The sequence below is a fragment of the Hyperolius riggenbachi genome, chromosome 7 (genome assembly GCF_040937935.1).
Source record: "Hyperolius riggenbachi isolate aHypRig1 chromosome 7, aHypRig1.pri, whole genome shotgun sequence".
Classification (NCBI taxonomy): Eukaryota; Metazoa; Chordata; class Amphibia; order Anura; family Hyperoliidae; genus Hyperolius; species Hyperolius riggenbachi.
The window spans coordinates 323,549,264-323,575,649 of record NC_090652.1 but is presented as its reverse complement, the minus strand read 5'-3'; the positions used below and the strand labels follow the sequence as shown (position 1 = coordinate 323,575,649).

The window sequence follows — 26,386 nt, the reverse complement described above, 5'->3', positions numbered from 1 at the left end:
ACAGTATGAGTACAAGGTAATGCTTAGTCACTGGAGGGGAGCATGGAGATCACACAGCACAGTATGAGTACAAGGTAATGCTTAGTCAGTCACTGGATGGAGCATGGAGATCACACAGCACAGTATGGGTACAAGGTAATGCTTAGTCACTGGAGGGGAGCATGGAGATCACACAGCACAGTATGAGTACAAGGTAATGCTTAGTCACTGGATGGAGCATGGAGATTACACAGCACAGTATGAGTACAAGGTAATGCTTAGTCACTGGGGGGAGCATGGAGATCACACAGCACAGTATGAGTACAAGGTAATGCTTAGTCACTGGAGGGGAGCATGGAGATCACACAGCACAGTATGAGTACAAGGTAATGCTTAGTCACTGGAGGGGAGCATGGAGATCACACAGCACAGTATGAGTACAAGGTAATGCTTAGTCACTGGATGGAGCATGGAGATCACACAGCACAGTATGAGTACAAGGTAATGCTTAGTCACTGGAGGGGAGCATAGAGATCACACAGCACAGTATGAGTACAAGGTAATGCTTAGTCACTGGAGGGGAGCATGGAGATCACACAGCACAGTATGAGTACAAGGTAATGTTTAGTCAGTCACTGGATGGAGCATGGAGATCACACAGCACAGTATGAGTACAAGGTAATTCTTAGTCAGTCACTGGATGGAGCATGGAGATCACACAGCACAGTATGAGTACAAGGTAATGTTTAGTCAGTCACTGGATGGAGCATGGAGATCACACAGCACAGTATGAGTACAAGGTAATGTTTAGTCAGTCACTGGATGGAGCATGGAGATCACACAGCACAGTATGAGTACAAGGTAATGCTTAGTCAGTCACTGGATGGAGCATGGAGATCACACAGCACAGTATGAGTACAAGGTAATGCTTAGTCACTGAATGGAGCATGGAGATTAGGCAAGTTAGGTTCACTCAGATGCATAGCATGGGTGCACAGTAATGGAGGTGCAAGATCAGGTAGGACACAAAAGGAGGAGGACAAGGCTTACAATCTAGAGGGAGAGGTAGGGACACATGGTAGGGGACCAGAGTTCAGCTGCGGGTTTAGAGCACATTTGAGGGGTGGTAGGCCAGAGTTTTTACGTTTTCCATCACCCCAGTTTTACAATTGGGCGGGGAACGTAAGTTGGGGCCACTCAGCATATTATTCATGCTTTGTATTTACGCATAATAATATGTACATCTAATCAGGCACAGCCAGCACAGAGTGTAGGGAAGATGCTTTATCTGTATATCTGCGTATTGCTGAATGATATTCTGGTATGTTACACAAGCCTTCTCCCTGTTTAGGATTTACATTCATTGAGATCCCGTCCTCTGATAGGCGATGGGGAGTGCTGCATATAGATTACACTGCACTCCAAAACCCTGATATGAATGCATGTTTGTAGTGAACAGAGGCCTGCAGTTAGTCTTCAGTAATTTAGGCACAGACTGCTGACCCTTCAGCTGGTGGAGATGAGTGGGCTGGCGTCCCCTAGGCTGGCCTCTATTATCAGTGATTGTGACATTCCCAGCTTATCAGGCTCTGCTTTGTGGAGTCAGAATAGTAGAGTGGACTGTGTCCTCTGTTATCAGCCTAGAAACCCTGGCATCAGCTGCCGTTATCACCTCCATAACTCTTCCAACAGGTCACATGTCCATGCCTGGCCAACATGCATGTCTGCAGACCTGTTACGTGTCAATGCCTGGCCAACATGCATGTCTGCAGACCTGTTACGTGTCAATGCCTGGCCAACATGTATGTCTGTAGACTTGTCACATGTCTGTGCCTGGAGAACATGCGTGTCTGCAGACCTGTCACATGTCTGTGTCTGCAGACCTGTCACATGTCTGTGCCTGGGGAACATGCGTGTCTGCAGACCTGTCACATGTCCATGCCTGGCCAACATGTATGTCTGCAGACCTGTCACGTGTCTGTGCCTGGAGAACATGCGTGTCTGCAGACCTGTCACATGTTTGTGCCTGGAGAACACGCGTGTGTCTGCAGACCTGTCACAGACCTGCCTGGAGAACACGCGTGTGTCTGCAGACCCGTCACATGCCTGTGCCTGGAGAACATGCCTGTGTCTGCAGACTCGTCACATGTCTGTGCCTGGAGAACACGCGTGTGTCTGCAGACCCGTCACATGTCTGTGCCTGGAGAACATGCGTGTGTCTGCAGACTCGTCACATGTCTGTGCCTGGAGAACACGCGTGTCTGCAGACCTGTCACATGTCTGTGCCTGGAGAACACGCGTGTGTCTGCAGACCCGTCACATGTTTGTGCCTGGAGAATACGCGTGTCTGCAGACCTGTCACATGTCTGTGCCTGGAGAACACGCGTGTGCCTGGAGAACACGCGTGTGCCTGGAGAACACGCGTGTGTCTGCAGACCCGTCACATGTCTGTGCCTGGAGAACACGCGTGTGTCTGCAGACCTGTCACATGTCTGTGCCTGGAGAATAAACATACAAATATCCAGGCACATCGCCTCTAGTTAGGACATTAAATAAATTTTTAGGGAAAGGGAGGTGCTGAAGGGGGTGTGGCTAGAAACAGCAAAAATCAATTAACCCTTCGCACACTCACATGCAAATGTTCAAACAAATGCATTCACAGATTTACTCATCCAGGCACAACTGTTATCCCTACTGCTAAATTAAAAGCCAGGGTTTTAGTTCACAGAAGAATGCATTCTTATGCTTAGTCACCTATACTGCGCAGAAGTACCCAGGTAAACATAGGTGTCCTAACTCTGGCCCTGTAACATGCATAGTGCAGACATGCAAACACATTCATTGCATCAAACCTATCAATGGATTAGGAGCACACATCCTAACTTCCTCTCCTGGGAAAGACAGTGCATCTTACCAATCGCACAAGGGAGCTAACTTTATGTGTCCATGTGCACCATGCGCATACACCAGCATAAGCTGTCTGCATGCTGACAAACATACAGGGGAAGGGGGGAGTGCACCGAATTAGACCCTAGCCACAGGGGTCAATGATAAGAATAAACATACAAATATCCAGGCACATCGCCTCTAGTTTGGACATTAAATAAATTTTTAGGGAAAGGGAGGTGCTGAAGGGGGTGTGGCTAGAAACAGCAAAAATCAATTAACCCTTCGCACACTCACATGCAAATGTTCAAACAAATGCATTCACAGATTTACTCATCCAGGCACAACTGTTATCCCTACTGCTAAATTAAAAGCCAGGGTTTTAGTTCACAGAAGAATGCATTCTTATGCTTAGTCACCTAATGTCCTAACTAGAGGCGATGTGCCTGGATATTTGTATGTTTATTCTTATCATTGACCCCTGTGGCTAGGGTCTAATTCGGTGCACTCCCCCCTTCCCCTGTATGTTTGTCAGCATGCAGACAGCTTATGCTGCTGTATGCGCATAGTGCACATGGACACATAAAGTTAGCTCCCTTGTGCGATTGGTAAGATGCACTGTCTTTCCCAGGAGAGGAAGTTAGGATGTGTGCTCCTAATCCATTGATAGGTTTGATGCAATGAATGTGTTTGCATGTCTGCACTATGCATGTTACAGGGCCAGAGTTAGGACACCTATGTTTACCTGGGTACTTCTGCGCAGTATAGGTGACTAAGCATAAGAATGCATTCTTCTGTGAACTAAAACCCTGGCTTTTAATTTAGCAGTAGGGATAACAGTTGTGCCTGGATGAGTAAATATGTGAATGCATTTGTTTGAACATTGGCATGTGAGTGTGCGAAGGGTTAATTGATTTTTGATTTGTGCCTGGAGAACACGCGTGTCTGCAGACCTGTCACATGTCTGTGCCTGGAGAACACGCGTGTGTCTGCAGACCCGTCACATGTTTGTGCCTGGAGAACACACGTGTGTCTGCAGACCTGTCACATGTCTGTGCCTGGAGAATACGCGTGTCTGCAGACCCGTCACATGTCTGTGCCTGGAGAACACGCGTGTGTCTGCAGACCTGTCACATGTCTGTGCCTGGAGAACACGCCTGTCTGCAGACCTGTGACATGAGCACATCAGAGGGAACGCAGCAGTGTCAGTCTGATGATCCCAATCTCGCATGATCTGAAGGACAGAAGTTTGCATTCTTAAAAGAGAAGGTATTTGCCAACATTCAGATTGGAGAGAGCTCTGAGATATCTCCCACAATGCATCACTGCTGAATATGCAAATCATCCCTTTGTTGTCCCTGTAAGCTAGCCACACCTCCAGAACCGCTGGAACGCAATGATGTGTCAGCTTGTTAATTTGTACAGAGCCACAATAATCCAACATGCATACAGACTGTTTCAGAATGATTGATCCTCATCAGTGCATGGCATGGATTAATGTGGCTCTATGGGGTAGGACTTGAAATACCCATATTCAGCCGTGATGCATTGTGGGACATGTCAGAGCTCACTGCAACCTGAATAATCGCAAATACCTTCTGTTATAAGAAGATGTTTGGAGCATTGTGGGTGCAGCAGCTAGAAGAGGCACAGTAACCCATCACAGATCCTGTCGTCCCTCTCTGGCATGGGTCTATCGTGTCTGGTCTTTTTTTTTTTCCTTTAACCACTTACGGACTCAGCCTTTACCCCCCCCCCCCCCCCCTCTTACGGACCAGCGCTGATTTCGCTGATCTGTGCTGGGTGGGCTCTACAGCCCCCAGCACAGATCAAACACCAGGCAGAGCGACCAGATCGCCTCCCTTTTTTCCCCACTAGGGGGATGATGTGCTGGGGGGGGGGTCTGATCGCTCCTGCCTGTGTGTGGCTGGCGGGGGCACCTCAAAGCCCCCTCCACCGCAGGATTCCCCCTCTCCCTCTCCTCCCTCTCTTCCCCAGAGATCGGAGGCTGCACAGGAACGGATCTGTCCTGTGCAGCCTCTAATAGGCTCCCTGCTGTCATGTGACGGCGATCCCCGGCCGCTGATTGGCCGGGGATCGCTGATCTAATACAACGCTGCTACTGTTAGCAGCGTTGTACAAATGTAAACAAAGCGGATTATTTCCGCTTGTGTTTACATTTAGCCTGCGAGCTGTGATCGGCGGCCCGCAGGCTATTCACGGAGCCCCCCGCCGTGAATTGACAGGAAGCAGCTGCTCGCGCGAGCGGCTGTTTCCTGATTAATTAGCCTGCAGCACAGATGTGCGTTGCTGGTTCTGCAGCTACCACTTTGCCGACGCGCGTTATAATTGCACGGTCGGCAAGTGGTTAAAGAGAATCTGTATTGTTAAAATCGCACAAAAGTAAACATACCAGTGTGTTAGGGGACATCTCCTATTACCCTCTGACACAATTTCGCCGCTTCCCGCCGCATTAAAAGTGGTTAAAAACAGTTTTAAAAAGTTTGTTTATAAACAAACAAAATGGCCACCAAAACAGGAAGTAGGTTGATGTACAGCATGTCCACACATAGAAAATACATTCATACACAAGCAGGCTGTATACACCCTTCCTTTTGAATCTCAAGTGATCATTTGTGTTTCTCTTTCCCCCTGCAGCTCACTGAAGAGTGACAGGCTGATTGTTTCTTCCTGCAGACAGCTCTGCCTGTGTCTGTAATTCCTCAGTATGTGACGAAGATAAGAGAGCAGAGAAAAGCTAGCTAATCACACGCACGCACGCACACACACACACACACACACACACACGGGCCTGGAGGGGGTGTGCATAGCAGATCAGCACTGTTGGAAGCCTTCCAGACACAGGGCGACAAGTCCCACAGGGGAAAGATAAGCTGATTTATTACAGAGACTGTGATAGTAGAAAGTGCTGCAGTAATCTAGAGCACATTAGAATAGGTTTAGGAACTTGTAGGATGGTAGAAAACAGGATGACATTTTTGTCACAGAGTCTCTTTAATGTTGGATAGACATTCATGATCACTAGTTTGTGGATTCGTTGGTGAGGACTGTTCTCTTCTGTCCCACAGATATGGCGAGTCCATCATCGGAGAGGTCTGCAGAAAATGGAAGCCACAGGAGGAGGAGGGGCCCGGGGGCCTTCGCCATCGCTTATCTCGTCATCTACAATGTTATCATGACAGCCGGGTAAACAAATGGAGATCTGTAGTGGGTGTAAAGGTGCGTACACACGCACTACAGCAGCCAACGACGGGCAGCAGCCAACGACGGGTCCATCGACACCTCCCGCCGAGCGGATCGATCAGGAAGAGCCTTATCAGTCCACCGACAGTGCGTACACACACACACTACAGTCTGCTGAAAACCCGCCCAGCCGGACGTGCCGACGGACCAGTCGTTGGCTGCTGTAGTGCGTGTGTACACACCTTTACTCAGCTGTGTCAGAGACTATAGGCCTCTTCACCCGATCAGGGGGCCTCAGAGGGTGCTGTGTGATAGTAGCAGGGGGCCTCAGGAGAGGTTGCTGTGTGATAGTAGCAGGAGGCCTCAGGAGAGGTTGTTGTGTGATAGTAGCAGGGGGCCTCAGGAGACATTACTGTGTGATAGTAGCAGGAGGCCTCAGGAGAGGTTGCAGTGTGATAGTAGCAGGGGGCCTCAGGAGAGGCTGCAGTGTGATAGTAGCAGGGGGCCTCAGGAGAGGTTGTTGTGTGATAGTAGCAGGGGGCCTCAGGAGAGGTTGTTGTGTGATAGTAGCAGGAGGCCTCAGGAGAGGTTGTTGTGTGATAGTAGCAGGGGGCCTCAGGAGAGGTTGCTGTGTGATAGTAGCAGGGGGCCTCAGGAGAGGTTGCAGTGTGATAGTAGCAGGAGGCCTCAGGAGAGGTTGCAGTGTGATAGTAGCAGGAGGCCTCAGGAGAGGTTGCTGTGTGATAGTAGCAGGGGGCCTCAGGAGAGGTTGCTGTGTGATAGTAGCAGGGGGCCTCAGGAGAGGTTGCTGTGTGATAGTAGCAGGAGGCCTCAGGAGAGGTTGCTGTGTGATAGTAGCAGGGGGCCTCAGGAGAGGTTGCTGTGTGATAGTAGCAGGGGGCCTCAGGAGAGGTTGCTGTGTGATAGTAGCAGGGGGCCTCAGGAGAGGTTGCTGTGTGGTAGTAGCAGGAGGCCTCAGGAGAGGTTGTTGTGTGATAGTAGCAGGGGGCCTCAGGAGAGGTTGCTGTGTGATAGTAGCAGGGGGCCTCAGGAGAGGTTGCAGTGTGATAGTAGCAGGAGGCCTCAGGAGAGGTTGCAGTGTGATAGTAGCAGGAGGCCTCAGGAGAGGTTGCTGTGTGATAGTAGCAGGGGGCCTCAGGAGAGGTTGCTGTGTGATAGTAGCAGGGGGCCTCAGGAGAGGTTGCTGTGTGATAGTAGCAGGGGGCCTCAGGAGAGGTTGCTGTGTGATAGTAGCAGGGGGCCTCAGCAGAGGTTGTTGTGTGATAGTAGCAGGAGGCCTCAGGAGAGGTTGCTGTGTGATAGTAGCAGGGGGCCTCAGGAGAGGTTGCTGTGTGATAGTAGCAGGGGGCCTCAGGAGAGGTTGCTGTGTGATAGTAGCAGCGGGCCTCAGGAGAGGTTGCTGTGTGATAGTAGCAGGGGGCCTCAGGAGAGGTTGCTGTGTGATAGTAGCAGGGGGCCTCAGGAGAGGTTGCTGTGTGATAGTAGCAGGGGGCCTCAGGAGAGGTTGCTGTGTGATAGTAGCAGGGGGCCTCAGCAGAGGTTGTTGTGTGATAGTAGCAGGAGGCCTCAGGAGAGGTTGCTGTGTGATAGTAGCAGGGGGCCTCAGGAGAGGTTGCTGTGTGATAGTAGCAGGGGGCCTCAGGAGAGGTTGTTGAGTGATAGTAGCAGGAGGCCTCAGGAGAGGTTGCAGTGTGATAGTAGCAGGAAGCCTCAGGAGAGGTTGCAGTGTGATAGTAGCAGGGGGCCTTAGGAGAGGTTGCTGTGTGATAGTAGCAGGGGGCATCAGAGGGTGCTGTGTGATAGTAGCAGAGGGCCTCAGGAGAGGTTGTTGTGTGATAGTAGCAGGGGGCCTCAGGAGAGGTTGTTGTGTGATAGTAGCAGGGGGCCTCAGGAGAGGTTGCTGTGTGATAGTAGCAGGGGGCCTCAGGAGAGGTTGTTGTGTGATAGTAGCAGGGGGCCTCAGGAGAGGTTGTTGTGTGATAGTAGCAGGGGGCCTCAGGAGAGGTTGTTGTGTGATAGTAGCAGGGGGCCTCAGGAGAGGTTGTTGTGTGATAGTAGCAGGGGGCCTCAGGAGAGGTTGTTGTGTGATAGTAGCAGGGGGCCTCAGGAGAGGTTGCTGTGTGATAGTAGCAGGGGGCCTCAGGAGAGGTTGTTGTGTGATAGTAGCAGGAGGCCTCAGGAGAGGTTGTTGTGTGATAGTAGCAGGGGGCCTCAGGAGAGGTTGCTGTGTGATAGTAGCAGGGGGCCTCAGGAGAGGTTGCAGTGTGATAGTAGCAGGGGGCCTCAGCAGACATTACTGTGTGATAGTAGCAGGGGGCCTCAGGAGAGGTTGCTGTGTGATAGTAGCAGGGGGCCTCAGGAGAGGTTGCTGTGTGATAGTAGCAGGGGGCATCAGAGGGTGCTGTGTGATCGTAGCAGGGGGCCTCAGGAGAGGTTGCTGTGTGATCGTAGCAGGGGGCCTCAGGAGACATTACTGTGTGATAGTAGCAGGGGGCCTCAGGAGAGGTTGCTGTGTGATAGTAGCAGGGTGACGCTGTGCCTCATGTCCTGCAGGTGGCTGGTCATTGCTGTGGGATTAGTGCGGTCTTACCTCACCAAAGGAAGTTACCACAATCTCTACTACTCCATAGAGCGGCCGCTGAAGTTCTTCCAGACTGGCGCTCTGCTGGAGGTAAGTGTCACACAACTTTATTGCTGCCCTGTGATGTGTACAGAGACAGAGGAGACTGACCTGCATCTTTCTCGTTACAGATCGTGCATTGTGCATTAGGTGAGTATCTCTTATCTGTGACCTCAGTGATGGCAAATTCCACTTTCATTGCTGAATACCCAGTCTGTTCATTATATCTGCCGGTCATTATATCACCACTGTACACTGCAGGGATTACTGGCGGTCATTATATCACCACTGTACACCGCAGGGATTACTGGCGGTCATTATATCACCACTGTACACTACGGGGATTACTGGCGGTCATTATATCACCACTGTACACTGCAGGGATTACTGGAGGTAATTATATCACCACTGTACACTGCGGGGATTACTGGAGGTAATTATATCACCACTGTACACTGCGGGGATTACTGGCGGTCATTATATCACCACTGTACACTGCGGGGATTACTGGCGGTCATTATATCACCACTGTACACTGCAGGGATTACTGGCGGTCATTATATCACCACTGTACACTGCAGGGATTACTGGAGGTCATTATATCACCACTGTACACTGCGGGGGTTACTGGCGGTCATTATATCACCACTGTACACTGCGGGGGTTACTGGAGGTCATTCTATCACCACTGTAAACTGCGGGATTACTGGAGGTCATTAAAACACCACTGTACACTGCAGGGATTACTGGAGGTCTTTATATCACCACTGTACACTGCAGTCATTACTGGAGGTAATTATATCACCACTGTACACTGCGGTGATTACTGGCGGTCATTATATCACCACTGTACACTGCAGGGATTACTGGCGGTCATTATATCACCACTGTACACTGCGGGGGTTACTGGCGGTCATTATATCACCATCATTATATCACCACTGTACACTGCAGGGATTACTGGTGGTCATTATATCACCACTGTACACTGCAGGGATTACTGGAGGTAATTATATCACCATCATTATATCACCACTGTACACTGCGGGTATTACTGGTGGTCATTATATCACCACTGTACACTGCAGGGATTACTGGAGGTCATTATATTACCACTGTACATTGTGGGGATTACTGGCGGTCATTATATCACCACTGTACACTGTGGGGATTACTGGCGGTCATTATATCACCACTGTACACTGCAGGGATTACTGGAGATCATTATATCACCACTGTACACTGCAGGGATTACTGCCGGTTATTATATCACCACTGTACACTGCAGGGATTACTGGCGGTCATTATATCACCACTGTACACTGTGGGGATTACTGGAGGTCATTATATCACCACTGTACACTGCAGGAATTACTGGAGGTCATTATATCACCACTGTACACTGCAAGGATTACTGGAGGTCATTATATCACCACTGTACACTTCAGGGATTACTGGCAGTCATTATATACGCACTGTACACTGCAGGGATTACTAGAGATCATTATATCACCACTGTACACTGCAGGGATTACTGGCTATTATTATATCACCACTGTACACTGCAGGGATTACTAGAGATCATTATATCACCACTGTACACTGCAGGGATTACTGGCTGTCATTATATCACCACTGTACACTGCGGGGGTTACTGGCGGTCATATCACCACTGTACATTGCAGGGATTACTTCTAGTCATTATATCACCACTGTACACTGCAGGGATTACTGGAGGTCATTATATCACCACTGTACACTGCAGGGATTACTGGAGGTCATTATATCACCACTGTACACTGCAGGGATTACTAGAGATCATTATATCACCACGGTACACTGCGGTGATTACTGGCGGTCATTATATCACCACTGTACACTGCGGGGATTACTGGCGGTCATTATATCACCACTGTACACTGTAGGGATTACTGGCGGTCATTATATCACCACTGTACACTGCGGGGGTTACTGGCGGTCATTATATCACCACTGTACACTGCGGGGGTTACTGGCGGTCATTATATCACCACTGTACACTGCAGGGATTACTGGAGATCATTATATCACCACTGTATGCTGTGGGGATTACTGGCGGTCATTATATCACCACTGTACACTGCGGAGATTACTGCTGGTCATTATATCACCACTGTACACTGCAGGGATTACTGGTGGTCATTATCACCACTGTACACTGCGGGGATTACTGGAGGTAATTATATCACCACTGTACACTGCAGGGATTACTGGAGGTCATTATATCACCACTGTACACTGCGGGGATTACTGGAGATCATTATATCACCACTGTACACTGCCGGGGTTACTGGTGGTCATTATATCACCACTGTACACTGCGGGGATTACTGGCAGTCATTATATCACCACTGTACACTGCAGGGATTACTGGAGGTCATTATATCACCACTGTACACTGCAGGGATTACTGGAGGTCATTATATCACCACTGTACACTGCAGGGATTACTGGAGGTCATTATATCACCACGGTACACTGCGGGGGTTACTGGCGGTCATTATATCACCACTGTACACTGCGGGGATTACTGGCGGTCATTATCACCACTGTACACTGTAGGGATTACTGGAGGTAATTATATCACCACTGTACACTGCGGGGATTACTGGCGGTCATTATATCACCACTGTACACTGCGGGGATTACTGGAGATCATTATATCACCACTGTACACTGCGGGGGTTACTGGTGGTCATTATATCACCACTGTACACTGCGGGGATTACTGGCAGTCATTATATCACCACTGTACACTGCAGGGATTACTGGAGATCATTATATCACCACTGTATGCTGTGGGGATTACTGGCGGTCATTATATCACCACTGTACACTGCGGAGATTACTGCTGGTCATTATATCACCACTGTACGCTGCTGGGATTACTGGCGGTCATTATATCACCACTGTACACTGCAGGGATTACTGGTGGTCATTATCAACACTGTACACTGCGGGGATTACTGGAGGTAATTATATCACCACTGTACACTGCGGGAATTACTGGAGGTCATTATATCACCACTGTACACTGCGGGGATTACTGGAGATCATTATATCACCACTGTACACTGCGGGGGTTACTGGTGGTCATTATATCACCACTGTACACTGCGGGGATTACTGGAGATCATTATTTTTCCTTTAACCTCCAGGACAGGTCCACCACGAGAACGACAGGCTCCTCCCAGGAACAGGAAACGTCCAGATAGAGCACTCTATAAAACTTTGTCCAACCCCTTGATCCCCAGTTGACGTTTCCTGTTCCAGGAACAAGGAGTGCTCTGGTCGCTCGCCGGTCCGTCAGACCAGGAGAGTTTGGGACTTGGTTGGCGGCTATGGGTGGACCTGCCTGGAGAGGTTTTGCGGTCCGGAGGGGGAAGAGAGAGTGGAGTTACCTTCCCCATGGCTGTCCTGGCTGCCCGAGTTGCGGCGGATCCGGAGGACACGTGCGGCGTCCATGATTCCCCTTTGGCGGAGGCTAGCGGCGCGCCGGAAGTGACACGAGGATCATGCGGGCCTCCGGAGGGAAGGCAGCTGATTGCCCTCAGTTGCGGAGTACGTATGACGTACTTCCGCCCTTACGTGACGTCACTTCCGGTCGCGTGGGTGAAGAGACGCCGGAAGCCCGCATGGTTTGCCAGTTTGTGTTCGGAACGGAGCGGGATGGACGCTAAGCAGGAACCAGGAAAGGTAAGCTTGGCGGAGGCTTGGTGACCTTTACGGTATGAGCTATACGCCTAGGCCGCGTCTGTATGGAGGTCTGATATAAGTTTACAGACTTACAGTTTGCATTTAATAGCCTGCTTAGCGTCTGATCTGAGGTTTGTTATAGTAACCTGTATCTATAGGCCGCGTCTGTACGGAGGTCTGGGATAAGATCAGAGTCTTATAGTGTGCATTTAATAGCCTGTTTTACGTCTGATCTGAGGTCTGTTATACTTAAATTTTTGCGGACATACATATATGGAGGTTTTTATTCCACTTTGGACCAGAGGGCTATATATATGAATATTATAGCTTGGGCAATTGTTTGAGACTATGGGGGAGTAGAGTTATAGAGATATATATATATGTAGCGGATGCATTTATATGTATAAATGGCTCTTCATTCCTGCTCTCCTCGGTCACGGTTACTGTCACTCTTCATTTTTCACCGGGTGATATTCCTTTAAATCAAAATCAGAGGAATGACATTGTGTTTTTGTGTTGTTATTTTAGGGACCGGAGCCTACTGAGCCAACAAAGCCAAGGAGGCGGTGCCCGCTCTGTGATGCAAAAATGGCCCATAACTACAATAAGCAGTTTTGTCAACCTTGTTTAATGAAACTTATACAGGAGCAATCAGGGGGGTTGAAGGAAGAGTTAATGACAGCCGTAAAGAAGGAAATGGCAGACACTATTAAATCTCTAAAGGAGGTGTTTGCTTCCGCTATTCCCCCAGCAGCAGAGTCAGTAAACCCGGGTACAAATACAGATATACCGGCCGCAGAAACACCTAATACAGAATCTCAGCCTGTAAAACATAAAAGTAAAAGTACAAAGAGAAATATGGTATCTTCCTCTGAAGAGGAAGACATGGAGGGGGAGGAGGAAGATAATGATGATGAGTCAGACTCCTCCGCTAAAAGTTGGGACAGCCAGTCTGAGGTTAAGAAAATCTCTAGATTTAGATTTCCAGCTGACGAGACAGAGCAGCTGATAATGGCGATTAACAAAACCTTAAACATTGAATCCAAAAAATCGGAGGAAATATCTATGCATGATAAATTATATCAAGGAATGGAACCAAAAGAATCATTAACCTTCCCTATACACAGATCCACAAAGAATACCATATTAAGCCAGTGGAAATACCCTGATAGAAAATTGTTCATGTCAAAGGGTTTTATGAAAAGATTTCCATTTACAGCGAAAACGTGGTCATTCCGGTTCCCGAAAATCAAATCTCGAACATTCAGGGATTTTATTCGACGGTATTTTTAGTAAGAAAGCCGACGGGGAAATTCAGACTGATTCTAAACCTAAAGGCCCTGAACCCCTTCGTATCTTATCAGAGATTCAGGATGGAATCAATTTACTCTGTGCGAACCTTGTTAACCCAAAATTGTATAATGACAAATATAGATCTGAGGGACGCTTATTGGCACATTCCAATAAGGGAGTCATCTCAAAAGTTCTTCAGATTTGCAATAAAAGAAAAAAGAATGATTCAGCATTTTCAATTCAGAGTTCTACCTTTCGGGATATCATCGGCACCGAGGATATTCTCAAAGGTAATGGCGGAGGTGACAAAGTTTTTCCACATGGAAGGGATTCTTGTAATCCCGTACCTAGACGATCTCCTGGTAGTGGCAGAATCATATCAGAAATCAAAAGAAAATACAGAAAGGGTGTTAGAACAATTACAAACCCTCGGATGGATAGTAAACTGGGACAAATCAGTCCTTCAACCAACATCAAAGATCCAGTTTCTGGGAGTCATTATAGATTCAGAGACAGAGAGAATGTATTTGCCAGTCGAAAAGATAGGGAAGTTAAAAGCTATGATACAGGAATTCATAACAAAGCCAGTAATGACGATAAGACAAGTAATGAAAGTTTTGGGATTCCTGACATCAACGGCTCCAGCTATACAGTGGGCAATGATGCATACAAGACACTTACAAAATTGGATGCTAAGAGTTTGGAACAAGACACAGGACAATCTAGAGACACAGGTCATATGTCCACCAGACGTACTGAAGTCCCTGGAGTGGTGGTTATCGGAGAAGATACTCACCGAAGGCAGGATGTGGATCATACCAACAGGGAAGATTATCACGACCAATGCAAGTCTTATAGGTTGGGGTGCACATCTGCAGGGAAGAATGTTACAGGGGCAGTGGCCAAAGTGTGTGAGGATGCAGTCATCCAATTACAGGGAGCTAGCAGCTATACAGAAAGCACTAGAACAGAGTGTACAGACACTGATGGGTCATCATGTTCAGGTCAGGTCAGACAACACCACAGCGGTAGCATATCTGAATCGGCAAGGGGGTACAAAGTCAGCGAAGCTGATGGAACTGGCCATGAACATATTAACAATAGCGGAAAAGAATTTTCTATCATTATCAGCAATACATCTGAAGGGATCATTAAACACGATAGCAGATTTTCTGAGCAGACGAAAGATGTCAAATACAGAGATGGAAATATCAGACAAGATGTTCAGAAAATTGACCACACAGTGGGGTCGACCACGAGTAGATATGTTCGCAACCAAGCAAAACACAAAGTGCAGAAGATTCTACTCCCTGAATCCAAGCGAAGGAGCCGAAGCGGTAGATGCGCTAAGTCAGAACTGGATATTCGACAAGGGGTACGCATTTCCACCAATACAGCTAGTGCCACGAGTATTACACAAGTTATCAAGGACCAAGACAGTAGTAATTATGGTAGTCCCGGATTGGCCAGCAAGAAGTTGGTATCCACTACTACTAAAGATGAGGCTGGAGGGTCCAATAAGGATTCCGGACAAAGAAGTACTAGCTCAGGGATCAAGAAGAACTGGAAGCTCTATTCCAAATCTAAGCCTGTCAGCCTGGCTTCTGAGAGGTCCCCTTTAAGGAAAAAAGGAGTATCAGAAAGGGTTATTAGTACTCTATTGGATTGTAGGAAGAAAGTTACAAGGAAAATTTACCTCAAATATTGGAAAACCTTTAATATGTGGCAGGAAGAGTCAGGGTTCAAGGGTGATTTAGTGCCAACCATTTTAGAGTTTCTACAGGACGGGGTAGAAAAGAATATTTCGTTAAGTACTTTAAAGGTACAGGTAGCAGCAATATCTACCTTTATGGATGAGAGGTTAGCAAGGGACCCCCTTATCATCCAATTTTTTAAGTCAGTGGAGAGAAAGAAACCTATGTTAAAGAAAAAAGTTCCCAGTTGGGATTTATCCTTAGTTTTAAAGGTACTAAAGAAAGAACCCTTTGAGCCCATAGCAGATATTTCCTTCAGACTATTGACAATGAAGACAGTATTTCTTATAGCTATTACGTCGGCTAGACGGGTGAGCGAATTAGAAGCCCTATGTTGTGATGAACCGTTTTGTATAATACTTAGAGATGAAGTGATACTGAAGACATGTGATGAATTTCTCCCGAAAGTTACTACAAAATTTCACAGATCCCAGGACATTGTGCTACCATCATTTAAAGAGGAACAAACATTGGATGTAAGAAGATGCCTTATGTGTTATTTAGAGAGGGTAGCGGAATTTAGAAACTCTAGAGCTTTGCTAATTAACACGTCAGGAGCTACAAGAGGTAGTAAAATGTCAAAGAGATCTATAGCTAGATGGATAAAATTATGTATAGAGGAAGCCTATAGGATTACAGGGAATACGGTAGTAGATACAATTAGAGCCCATTCAACTAGGGCAGCTGCCACCTCATGGGCTTACAGAGCGGGTGCTACGCCAGAAGAGATCTGCAGGGCAGCCACGTGGTCAAGTTTAAGCACCTTCTCTAGACACTACAGAATAGACCTGATGTCTGCAAGACAGCAATCATTTGGAAAGAAAGTTCTGCAGGCAGTCAGCCCACCCTAAATTGGTAAGATTCTTGCTCATCTTCTCGTGGTGGACCTGTCCTGGAGGTTAAAGGAAAAACCAATGTTAGTTACCTGGTAACATCCTTTTTAGTAACCTCCAGGACAGGTCCGTAACCCACCCGATATCAATTATATGTATATATATGTATATATGATGATGTGAGAGTATATGTATATGCAGTATGAATATTAAAACCCCTTTTTTGTTTAGGAACAGTACTTGAAATTGACTGGGGATCAAGGGGTTGGACAAAGTTTTATAGAGTGCTCTATCTGGACGTTTCCTGTTCCTGGGAGGAGCCTGTCGTTCTCGTGGTGGACCTGTCCTGGAGGTTACTAAAAAGGATGTTACCAGGTAACTAACATTGGTATCACCACTGTACACTGCGGGGGTTACTGGAGGTCATTATATCACCACTGTACACTGCGGGGATTACTGGAGATCATTATATCACCACTGTACACTGCGGGGGTTACTGGTGGTCATTATATCACCACTGTACACTGCAGGGATTACTGGAGATCATTATATCACCACTGTATGCTGTGGGGATTACTGGCGGTCATTATATCACCACTGTACACTGTGGAGATTACTGCTGGTCATTATATCACCACTGTACGCTGCTGGGATTACTGGCGGTCATTATATCACCACTGTACACTGCAGGGATTACTGGTGGTCATTATCAACACTGTACACTGCGGGGATTACTGGAGGTAATTATATCACCACTGTACACTGCGGGAATTACTGGAGGTCATTATATCACCACTGTACACTGCGGGGATTACTGGAGATCATTATATCACCACTGTACACTGCGGGGGTTACTGGTGGTCATTATATCACCACTGAACACTGCGGGGATTACTGGCAGTCATTATATCACCACTGTACACTGCGGGGATTACTGGAGGTCATTATATCACCACTGTACACTGCTGGGATTACTGGCGGTCATTATATCACCACTGTACACTGTGGGGATTACTGGCGGTCATTATATCACCACTGTACACTGTGGGGATTACTGGCGGTCATTATATCACCACTGTACACTGCGGGGATTACTGGAGGTCATTATATCACCACTGTACACTGCTGGGATTACTGGCGGTCATTATATCACCACTGTACACTGCAGGGATTACTGGTGGTCATTATCAACACTGTACACTGCGGGGATTACTGGAGGTAATTATATCACCACTGTACACTGCGGGAATTACTGGAGGTCATTATATCACCACTGTACACTGCGGGGATTACTGGAGATCATTATATCACCACTGTACACTGCGGGGGTTACTGGTGGTCATTATATCACCACTGAACACTGCGGGGATTACTGGCAGTCATTATATCACCACTGTACACTGCAGGGATTACTGGAGATCATTATATCACCACTGTATGCTGTGGGGATTACTGGCGGTCATTATATCACCACTGTACACTGCAGAGATTACTGCTGGTCATTATATCACCACTGTACGCTGCTGGGATTACTGGCGGTCATTATATCACCACTGTACACTGCAGGGATTACTGGTGGTCATTATCACCACTGTACACTGCGGGGATTACTGGCGGTCATTATATCACCACTGTACACTGCGGGGATTACTGGAGGTCATGAGATCACCACTGTACACTACGAGGGTTACTGGCGGTCATTATATAACCACTGTACACTACGAGGGCTACTGGCGGTCATTATATCACCACTGTATGCTGCGGGGATTACTGGCAGTCATTATATCACCACTGTACACTGCAGGGATTACAGGCAGTCATTATATCACCACTGTACACTACGAAGGTTACTGGCGGTCATTATATCACCACTGTATGCTGCAGGGATTACTGGCGGTCATTTATATCACCACTGTACACTGTGGGGATTACTGGCGGTCATTATATCACCACTGTACACTGCAGGGATTACTGGCGGTCATTATATCACCACTGTACACTGCAGGAATTACTGGAGGTCATTATATCACCACTGTACACTGCAGGGATTACTGGAAGTCATTATATCACCACTGTACACTGCAGGGATTACTGGAAGTCATTATATCACCACTGTACACTGCGGGGATTACTGGCGGTCATTATATCACCACTGTACACTGCGGGGATTACTGGAGGTCATTATATTACCACTGTACACTGCAGGGATTACTGGAAGTCATTATATCACCACTGTACACTGCGGGGATTACTGGCGGCCATTATATCACCACTGTACACTGCGGGGATTACTGGAGGTCATTATATTACCACTGTACACCGCAGGGATTACTGGCGGTCATTATATCACCACTGTACACTGCGGGGATTACTGGAGGTCATTATATCACCACTGTACACTGCAGGGATTACTGGCGGTCATTATATCACCACTGTACACTGCAGGGATTACTGGAAGTCATTATATCACCACTGTACACTGCAGGGATTACTGGAGGTCATTATATCACCACTGTACACTGCGGGGATTACTGGCGGTCATTATATCACCACTGTACACTGCGGGGGTTACTGGAGGTCATTCTATCGCCACTGTACACTGCGGGGGTTACTGGCGGTCATTATATCACCACTGTACACTGCGGGGGTTACTGGCGGTCATTATATCACCACTGTACACTGCGGGGGTTACTGGCGGTCATTATATCACCACTGTACACTGCGGGGGTTACTGGAGGTCATTCTATCACCACTGTACACTGCGGGATTACTGGAGGTCATTAAAACACCACTGTACACTGCAGGGATTACTGGCGGTCATTATATCACCACTGAACACTGCAGGGATTACTGGCGGTCATTATATCACCACTGCACACTGCGGGGGTTACTGGCGGTCATTATATCACCATCATTATATCACCACTGTACACTGCGGGGATTACTGGTGGTCATTATATCACCACTGTACACTGCAGGGATTACTGGAGGTCATTATATTACCACTGTACATTGTGGGGATTACTGGCGGTCATTATATCACCACTGTACACTGTGGGGATTACTGGCGGTCATTATATCACCACTGTACACTGCAGGGATTACTGGCGGTCATTATATCACCACTGTACACTGCGGGGATTACTGGCGGTCATTATATCACCACTGTACACTGCGGGGATTACTGGTGGTCATTATATCACCACTGTACACTGCAGGGATTACTGGAGGTCATTATATCACCACTGTACACTGCGGGGATTACTGGAAGTCATTATATCACCACTGTACACTGCAGGGATTACTGGCGGTCATTATATCACCACTGTACACTGCGGGGATTACTGGCGGTCATTATATCACCACTGTACACTGTGGGGATTACTGGCGGTCATTATATCACCACTGTACACTGCTCGGATTACTGGAGGTCATTATATTACCACTGTACATGGATTACTGTTGGTCATTATATCACCACTGTACACTGCAGGGATTACTGGAAGTCATTATATCACCACTGTACACTGCAGGGATTACTGGAAGTCATTATATCACCAGTGTACACTGCGGGGATTACTGGAGATCACTATATCACCACTGTACACTGCAGGGATTACTGCCAGTTATTATATCACCACTGTACACTGCAGGGATTACTGGCGGTCATTATATCACCACTGTACACTGTGGGGATTACTGGAGGTCATTATATCACCACTGTACACTGCAGGAATTACTGGAGGTCATTATATCACCACTGTACACTTCAGGGATTACTGGCAGTCATTATATACGCACTGTACACTGCAGGGATTACTAGAGATCATTATATCACCACTGTACACTGCAGGGATTACTGGCTATTATTATATCACCACTGTACACTGCAGGGATTACTAGAGATCATTATATCACCACTGTACACTGCAGGGATTACTGGCTGTCATTATATCACCACTGTACACTGCGGGGGTTACTGGCGGTCATATCACCACTGTACATTGCAGGGATTACTTCTAGTCATTATATCACCACTGTACACTGCAGGGATTACTGGAGGTCATTATATCACCACTGTACACTGCAGGGATTACTGGAGGTCATTATATCACCACTGTACACTGCAGGGATTACTGGAGGTCATTATATCACCACTGTACACTGCGGGGATTACTGGCGGTCATTATATCACCACTGTACACTGCAGGGATTACTGGCGGTCATTATATCACCACTGTACACTGCGGGGGTTACTGGCGGTCATTATATCACCACTGTACACTGCGGGGGTTACTGGCGGTCATTATATCACCACTGTACACTGCGGGGGTTACTGGCGGTCATTATATCACCACTGTACACTGCAGGGATTACTGGAGATCATTATATCACCACTGTATGCTATAGGGATTACTGGCGGTCATTATATCACCACTGTACACTGCGGAGATTACTGCTGGTCATTATATCACCACTGTACGCTGCTGGGATTACTGGCGGTCATTATATCACCACTGTACACTGCAGGGATTACTGGTGGTCATTATCACCACTGTACACTGTGGGGATTACTGGAGGTAATTATATCACCACTGTACACTGCGGGGATTACTGGAGATCATTATATCACCACTGTACACTGCGGGGGTTACTGGTGGTCATTATATCACCACTGTACACTGCGGGGATTACTGGCAGTCATTATATCACCACTGTACACTGCAGGGATTACTGGAGATCATTATATCACCACTGTATGCTGTGGGGATTACTGGCGGTTATTATATCACCACTGTACACTGCGGGGATTACTGGAGGTCATTATATCACCACTGTACACTGCGGGGATTACTGGAGGTCATTATATCACCACTGTACACTGCGGGGGTTACTGGTGGTCATTATATCACCACTGTACACTGCAGGGATTACTGGTGGTCATTATCACCACTGTACACTGCGGTGATTACTGGCGGTTATTATATCACCACTGTACACTGCGGGGATTACTGGAGGTCATTATATCACCACTGTACACTGCGGGGATTACTGGAGGTCATTATATCACCACTGTACACTACGAGGGTTACTGGAGGTCATTATATCACCACTGTATGCTGCGGGGATTACTGGCGGTCATTTATATCACCACTGTACACTGCAGGGATTACTGGCGGTCATTATATCACCACTGTACACTACGAGGGTTACTGGCGGTCATTATATCACCACTGTATGCTGCAGAGATTACTGGCGGTCATTATATCACCACTGTACACTACGAGGGTTACTGGCGGTCATTATATCACCACTGTACACTGCAGGGATTACTGGTGGTCATTATCACCACTGTACACTACGAGGGTTACTGGCGGTCATTATATCACCACTGTACACTATGAGGGTTACTGGCGGTCATTAAATCACCACTGTACACTACGAGGGTTACTGGCGGTCATTATATCACCACTGTATGCTGCATGGATTACTGGCGGTCATTATATCACCACTGTACACTACGAGGGTTACTGGCGGTCATTATATCACCACTGTATGCTGCAGGGATTACTGGCGGTCATTATATCACCACTGTACACTACGAGGGTTACTGGCGGTCATTATATCACCACTGTATGCTGCAGGGATTACTGGCGGTCATTATATCACCACTGTACACTACGAGGGTTACTGGCGGTCATTATATCACCACTGTATTCTGTGGGGATTACTGGCGGTCATTATATCACCACTTTATACCTCAGGGATTACTGGAGGTCATTATATCACCACTGTACACTACGAGGGTTACTGGCAGTCATTATATCACCACTGTATGCTGCGGGGATTACTGGCGGTCATTATATCACCACTGTACACTGCGGGGATTACTGGAGGTCATTATATCACCACTGTACACTGCAGGGATTACTGGATGTCATTATATCACCACTGTACACTGCAGGGATTACTGGATGTCATTATATCACCACTGTACACTGCAGGGATTACTGGAGATCATTATATCACCACTGTATGCTGTGGGGATTACTGGCGGTCATTATATCACCACTGTACACTGCGGAGATTACTGCTGGTCATTATATCACCACTGTACGCTGCTGGGATTACTGGCGGTCATTATATCACCACTGTACACTGCAGGGATTACTGGAGGTCATTATCACCACTGTACACTGCGGGGATTACTGGCGGTCATTATATCACCACTGTACACTGCGGGGTTTACTGGAGGTCATTATATCACCACTGTACACTACGAGGGTTACTGGAGGTCATTATATCACCACTGTACACTACGAGGGTTACTGGCGGTCATTATATCACCACTGTACACTACGAGGGTTACTGGCGGTCATTATATCACCACTGTATGCTGCGGGGATTACTGGCGGTCATTATATCACCACTGTACACTGCAGGGATTACTGGCGGTCATTATATCACCACTGTACACTACGAGGGTTACTGGCAGTCATTATATCACCACTGTATGCTGCAGGGATTACTGGCGGTCATTATCACCACTGTACACTGCGGGGATTACTGGCGGTCATTATATCACCACTGTACACTGCGGGGATTACTGGCGGTCATTATATCACCACTGTACACTGCAGGGATTACTGGCGGTCATTATATCACCACTGTACACTGCGGGGGTTACTGGTGGTCATTATATCACCACTGTACACTGCAGGGATTACTGGTGGTCATTATCACCACTGTACACTGCGGGGATTACTGGCGGTCATTATATCACCACTGTACACTGCGGGGATTACTGGAGGTCATTATATCACCACTGTACACTACGAGGGTTACTGGAGGTCATTATATCACCACTGTACACTACGAGGGTTACTGGCGGTCATTATATCACCACTGTACACTACGAGGGTTACTGGCGGTCATTATATCACCACTGTATGCTGCAAGGATTACTGGCGGTCATTATATCACCACTGTACACTACGAGGGTTACTGGCGGTCATTATATCACCACTGTATGCTGCAGGGATTACTGGCGGTCATTATATCACCACTGTACACTACGAGGGTTACTGGCGGTCATTATATCACCACTGTATGCTGCAGGGGTTACTGGCGGTCATTATATCACCACTGTACACTACGAGGGTTACTGGCGGTCATTATATCACCACTGTACACTACGAGGGTTACTGGCGGTCATTATATCACCACTGTATGCTGCGGGGATTACTGGCGGTCATTATATCACCACTTTATACTGCAGGGATTACTGGAGGTCATTATATCACCACTGTACACTACGAGGGTTACTGGCGGTCATTATATCACCACTGTATGCTGCAGGGATTACTGGAGGTCATTATATTACCACTGTACACTGCAGGGATTACTGGATGTCATTATATCACCACTGTACACTGCAGGGATTACTGGATGTCATTATATCACCACTGTACACTGCAGGGATTACTGGTGGTCATTATCACCACTGTACACTGCAGGGATTACTGGATGTCATTATATCACCACTGTACACTGCAGGGATTACTGGTGGTCATTATCACCACTGTACACTGCGGGGATTACTGGAGGTCATTATATCACCACTGTACACTACGAGGGTTACTGGAGGTCATATCACCACTGTACACTACGAGGGTTACTGGCGGTCATTATATCACCACTGTACACTACGAGGGTTACTGGCGGTCATTATATCACCACTGTATGCTGCGGGGATTACTGGCGTTCATTATATCACCACTGTACACTACGAGGGTTACTGGCGGTCATTATATCACCACTGTATGCTGCAGGGATTACTGGCGGTCATTATATCACCACTGTACACTACGAGGGTTACTGGCGGTCATTATATCACCACTGTACACTGCAGGGATTACTGGTGGTCATTATCACCACTGTACACTGCAGGGATTACTGGATGTCATTATATCACCACTGTACACTGCAGGGATTACTGGTGGTCGTTATCACCACTGTACACTGCAGGGATTACTGGCGGTCATTATATCACCACTGTACACTGCGTGGATTACTGGCGGTCATTCTATCACCACTGTACACTGCGGGGATTACTGGAGGTCATTATATCACCACTGTACACTACGAGGGTTACTGGAGGTCATTATATCACCACTGTACACTACGAGGGTTACTGGCGGTCATTATATCACCACTGTACACTACGAGGGTTACTGGCGGTCATTATATCACCACTGTATGCTGCGGGGATTACTGGCGGTCATTATATCACCACTGTACACTACGAGGGTTACTGGCGGTCATTATATCACCACTGTATGCTGCAGGGATTACTGGCGGTCATTATATCACCACTGTACACTACGAGGGTTACTGGCGGTCATTATATCACCACTGTACACTGCAGGGATTACTGGTGGTCATTATCACCACTGTACACTGCGGGGATTACTGGCGGTCATTATATCACCACTGTACACTGCGGGGATTACTGGAGGTCATTATATCACCACTGTACACTACGAGGGTTACTGGAGGTCATTATATCACCACTGTACACTACGAGGGTTACTGGTGGTCATTATATCACCACTGTATGCTGCAGGGATTACTGGCGGTCATTATATCACCACTGTACACTACGAGGGTTACTGGCGGTCATTATATCACCACTGTATGCTGCAGGGATTACTGGCGGTCATTATATCACCACTGTACACTACGAGGGTTACTGGAGGTCATTATATCACCACTGTATGCTGCAGGGATTACTGGAAGTCATATCACCACTGTACACTACCATGGTTACTGGTGGTCATTATATCACCACTGTACACTACGAGGGTTACTGGCGGTCATTATATCACCACTGTATGCTGCAGGGATTACTGGCGGTCATTATATCACCACTGTACACTACGAGGGTTACTGGCGGTCATTATATCACCACTGTATGCTGCAGGGATTACTGGCGGTCATTATATCACCACTGTACACTACGAGGGTTACTGGCGGTCATTATATCACCACTGTATGCTGCGGGGATTACTGGCGGTCATTATATCACCACTTTATACTGCAGGGATTACTGGAGGTCATTATATCACCACTGTACACTACGAGGGTTACTGGCGGTCATTATATCACCACTGTATGCTGCAGGGATTACTGAAATTATGATCAGGAGGGCGTGTTGGGCATTGATCTCCCGCAGATTCCACCACCATGGTCCGTATTTCCAGTGACCCCTAAAACTATCAGGGCAGATGTATGAACTCTCCTCAGTCACAGCCCCCATCAGCACACACAGGGCTGCAGTGTCACATGTGCTGTGTGGTTTCTGCATCACGTGGATCCCGTGTTTCATGTTCTGTACATATACTTTGTGTAGGAGTTTTCTGTATGACCTCCTGGAAATGAGGCGTTACCTTTGTGTTTTGTCTCCTCCCCTCCCCCAGGGATCGTGCCTTCCTCTGTGGTCCTGACCGCGTTCCAGGTGATGTCCCGGGTCTTCCTGACATGGGCCGTCACACACAGCGTCCGTGAGGTGAGCCCTGTTACCTGTATTCTGTATGAGGGAATGATCGGGGGGAGGGGCGGGTCACGTCACTCAGTGTAAAGAAATGAACGTGTTTGCATCGTTTGTGGTTGTCTGTTTATTAAAGGATACATCCAGGTGTTTTATTTATTTACAAAATCCACTTACCTGGGACTTCCTCCAGCTGTGGCAGCCATCCTGTGCCCTCGCCGCAGCTCCGGTGGCTCCCAGTCTCCTCCGCTCTCGCCAGGTTGGCTTCTTCTGCACTCCACCGCGTGGGTCACGTGGTCTCCCCGACATCATCAGGACAGTACAGTGCAGTTGTAGTAGTTCTGCGCCTGCGCAGTACTGTCCTGACGACATCGGAGAGACCACGTGACCCGCGCGGTGCAGCGCAGAAGAAGCCGCCAGCGGAGAAGACTGGGAGCTGCGGTAAGGGCACAGGACTGCTGCCACGGGCTGGAGGAAGCCCAGGTAAGTGGATTGTGGTGTGGTTTTTTTT

The 26,386-nt window shown here is 47.6% G+C and overlaps 2 protein-coding genes across 3 annotated transcripts in view; both read left to right on the top strand.

Moving 5' to 3' along the window:
- Positions 1-26,386, top strand: part of HACD2 (3-hydroxyacyl-CoA dehydratase 2) — a 50,844-nt gene that overhangs the window by 10,060 nt on the left and 14,398 nt on the right. For both annotated transcript variants that reach the window (XM_068246319.1, XM_068246318.1), the window contains exons 2-5: positions 5,955-6,072; positions 8,644-8,761; positions 8,842-8,860; positions 25,805-25,893. In XM_068246319.1, coding sequence (XP_068102420.1) covers positions 5,957-6,072; positions 8,644-8,761; positions 8,842-8,860; positions 25,805-25,893 — 342 coding nt within the window. In that variant the 5' untranslated portion in view covers positions 5,955-5,956. The remainder of the gene's footprint in view (positions 1-5,954; positions 6,073-8,643; positions 8,762-8,841; positions 8,861-25,804; positions 25,894-26,386) is intronic.
- Positions 13,301-16,699, top strand: LOC137525272 (uncharacterized). Its single transcript, XM_068246309.1, has 2 exons — positions 13,301-16,347; positions 16,557-16,699. The coding sequence occupies exon 1, from the start codon at positions 14,172-14,174 to the stop codon at positions 16,341-16,343; it is 2,172 nt and encodes a 723-aa protein (XP_068102410.1). The 5' UTR covers positions 13,301-14,171; the 3' UTR covers positions 16,344-16,347; positions 16,557-16,699.

Coding starts and splice junctions, on each gene's coding strand:
- LOC137525272 (XM_068246309.1), top strand. CDS start 14,172: ATGGATAGTAAACTGGGACAAATCAGTCCTTCAACCAACATCAAAGAT.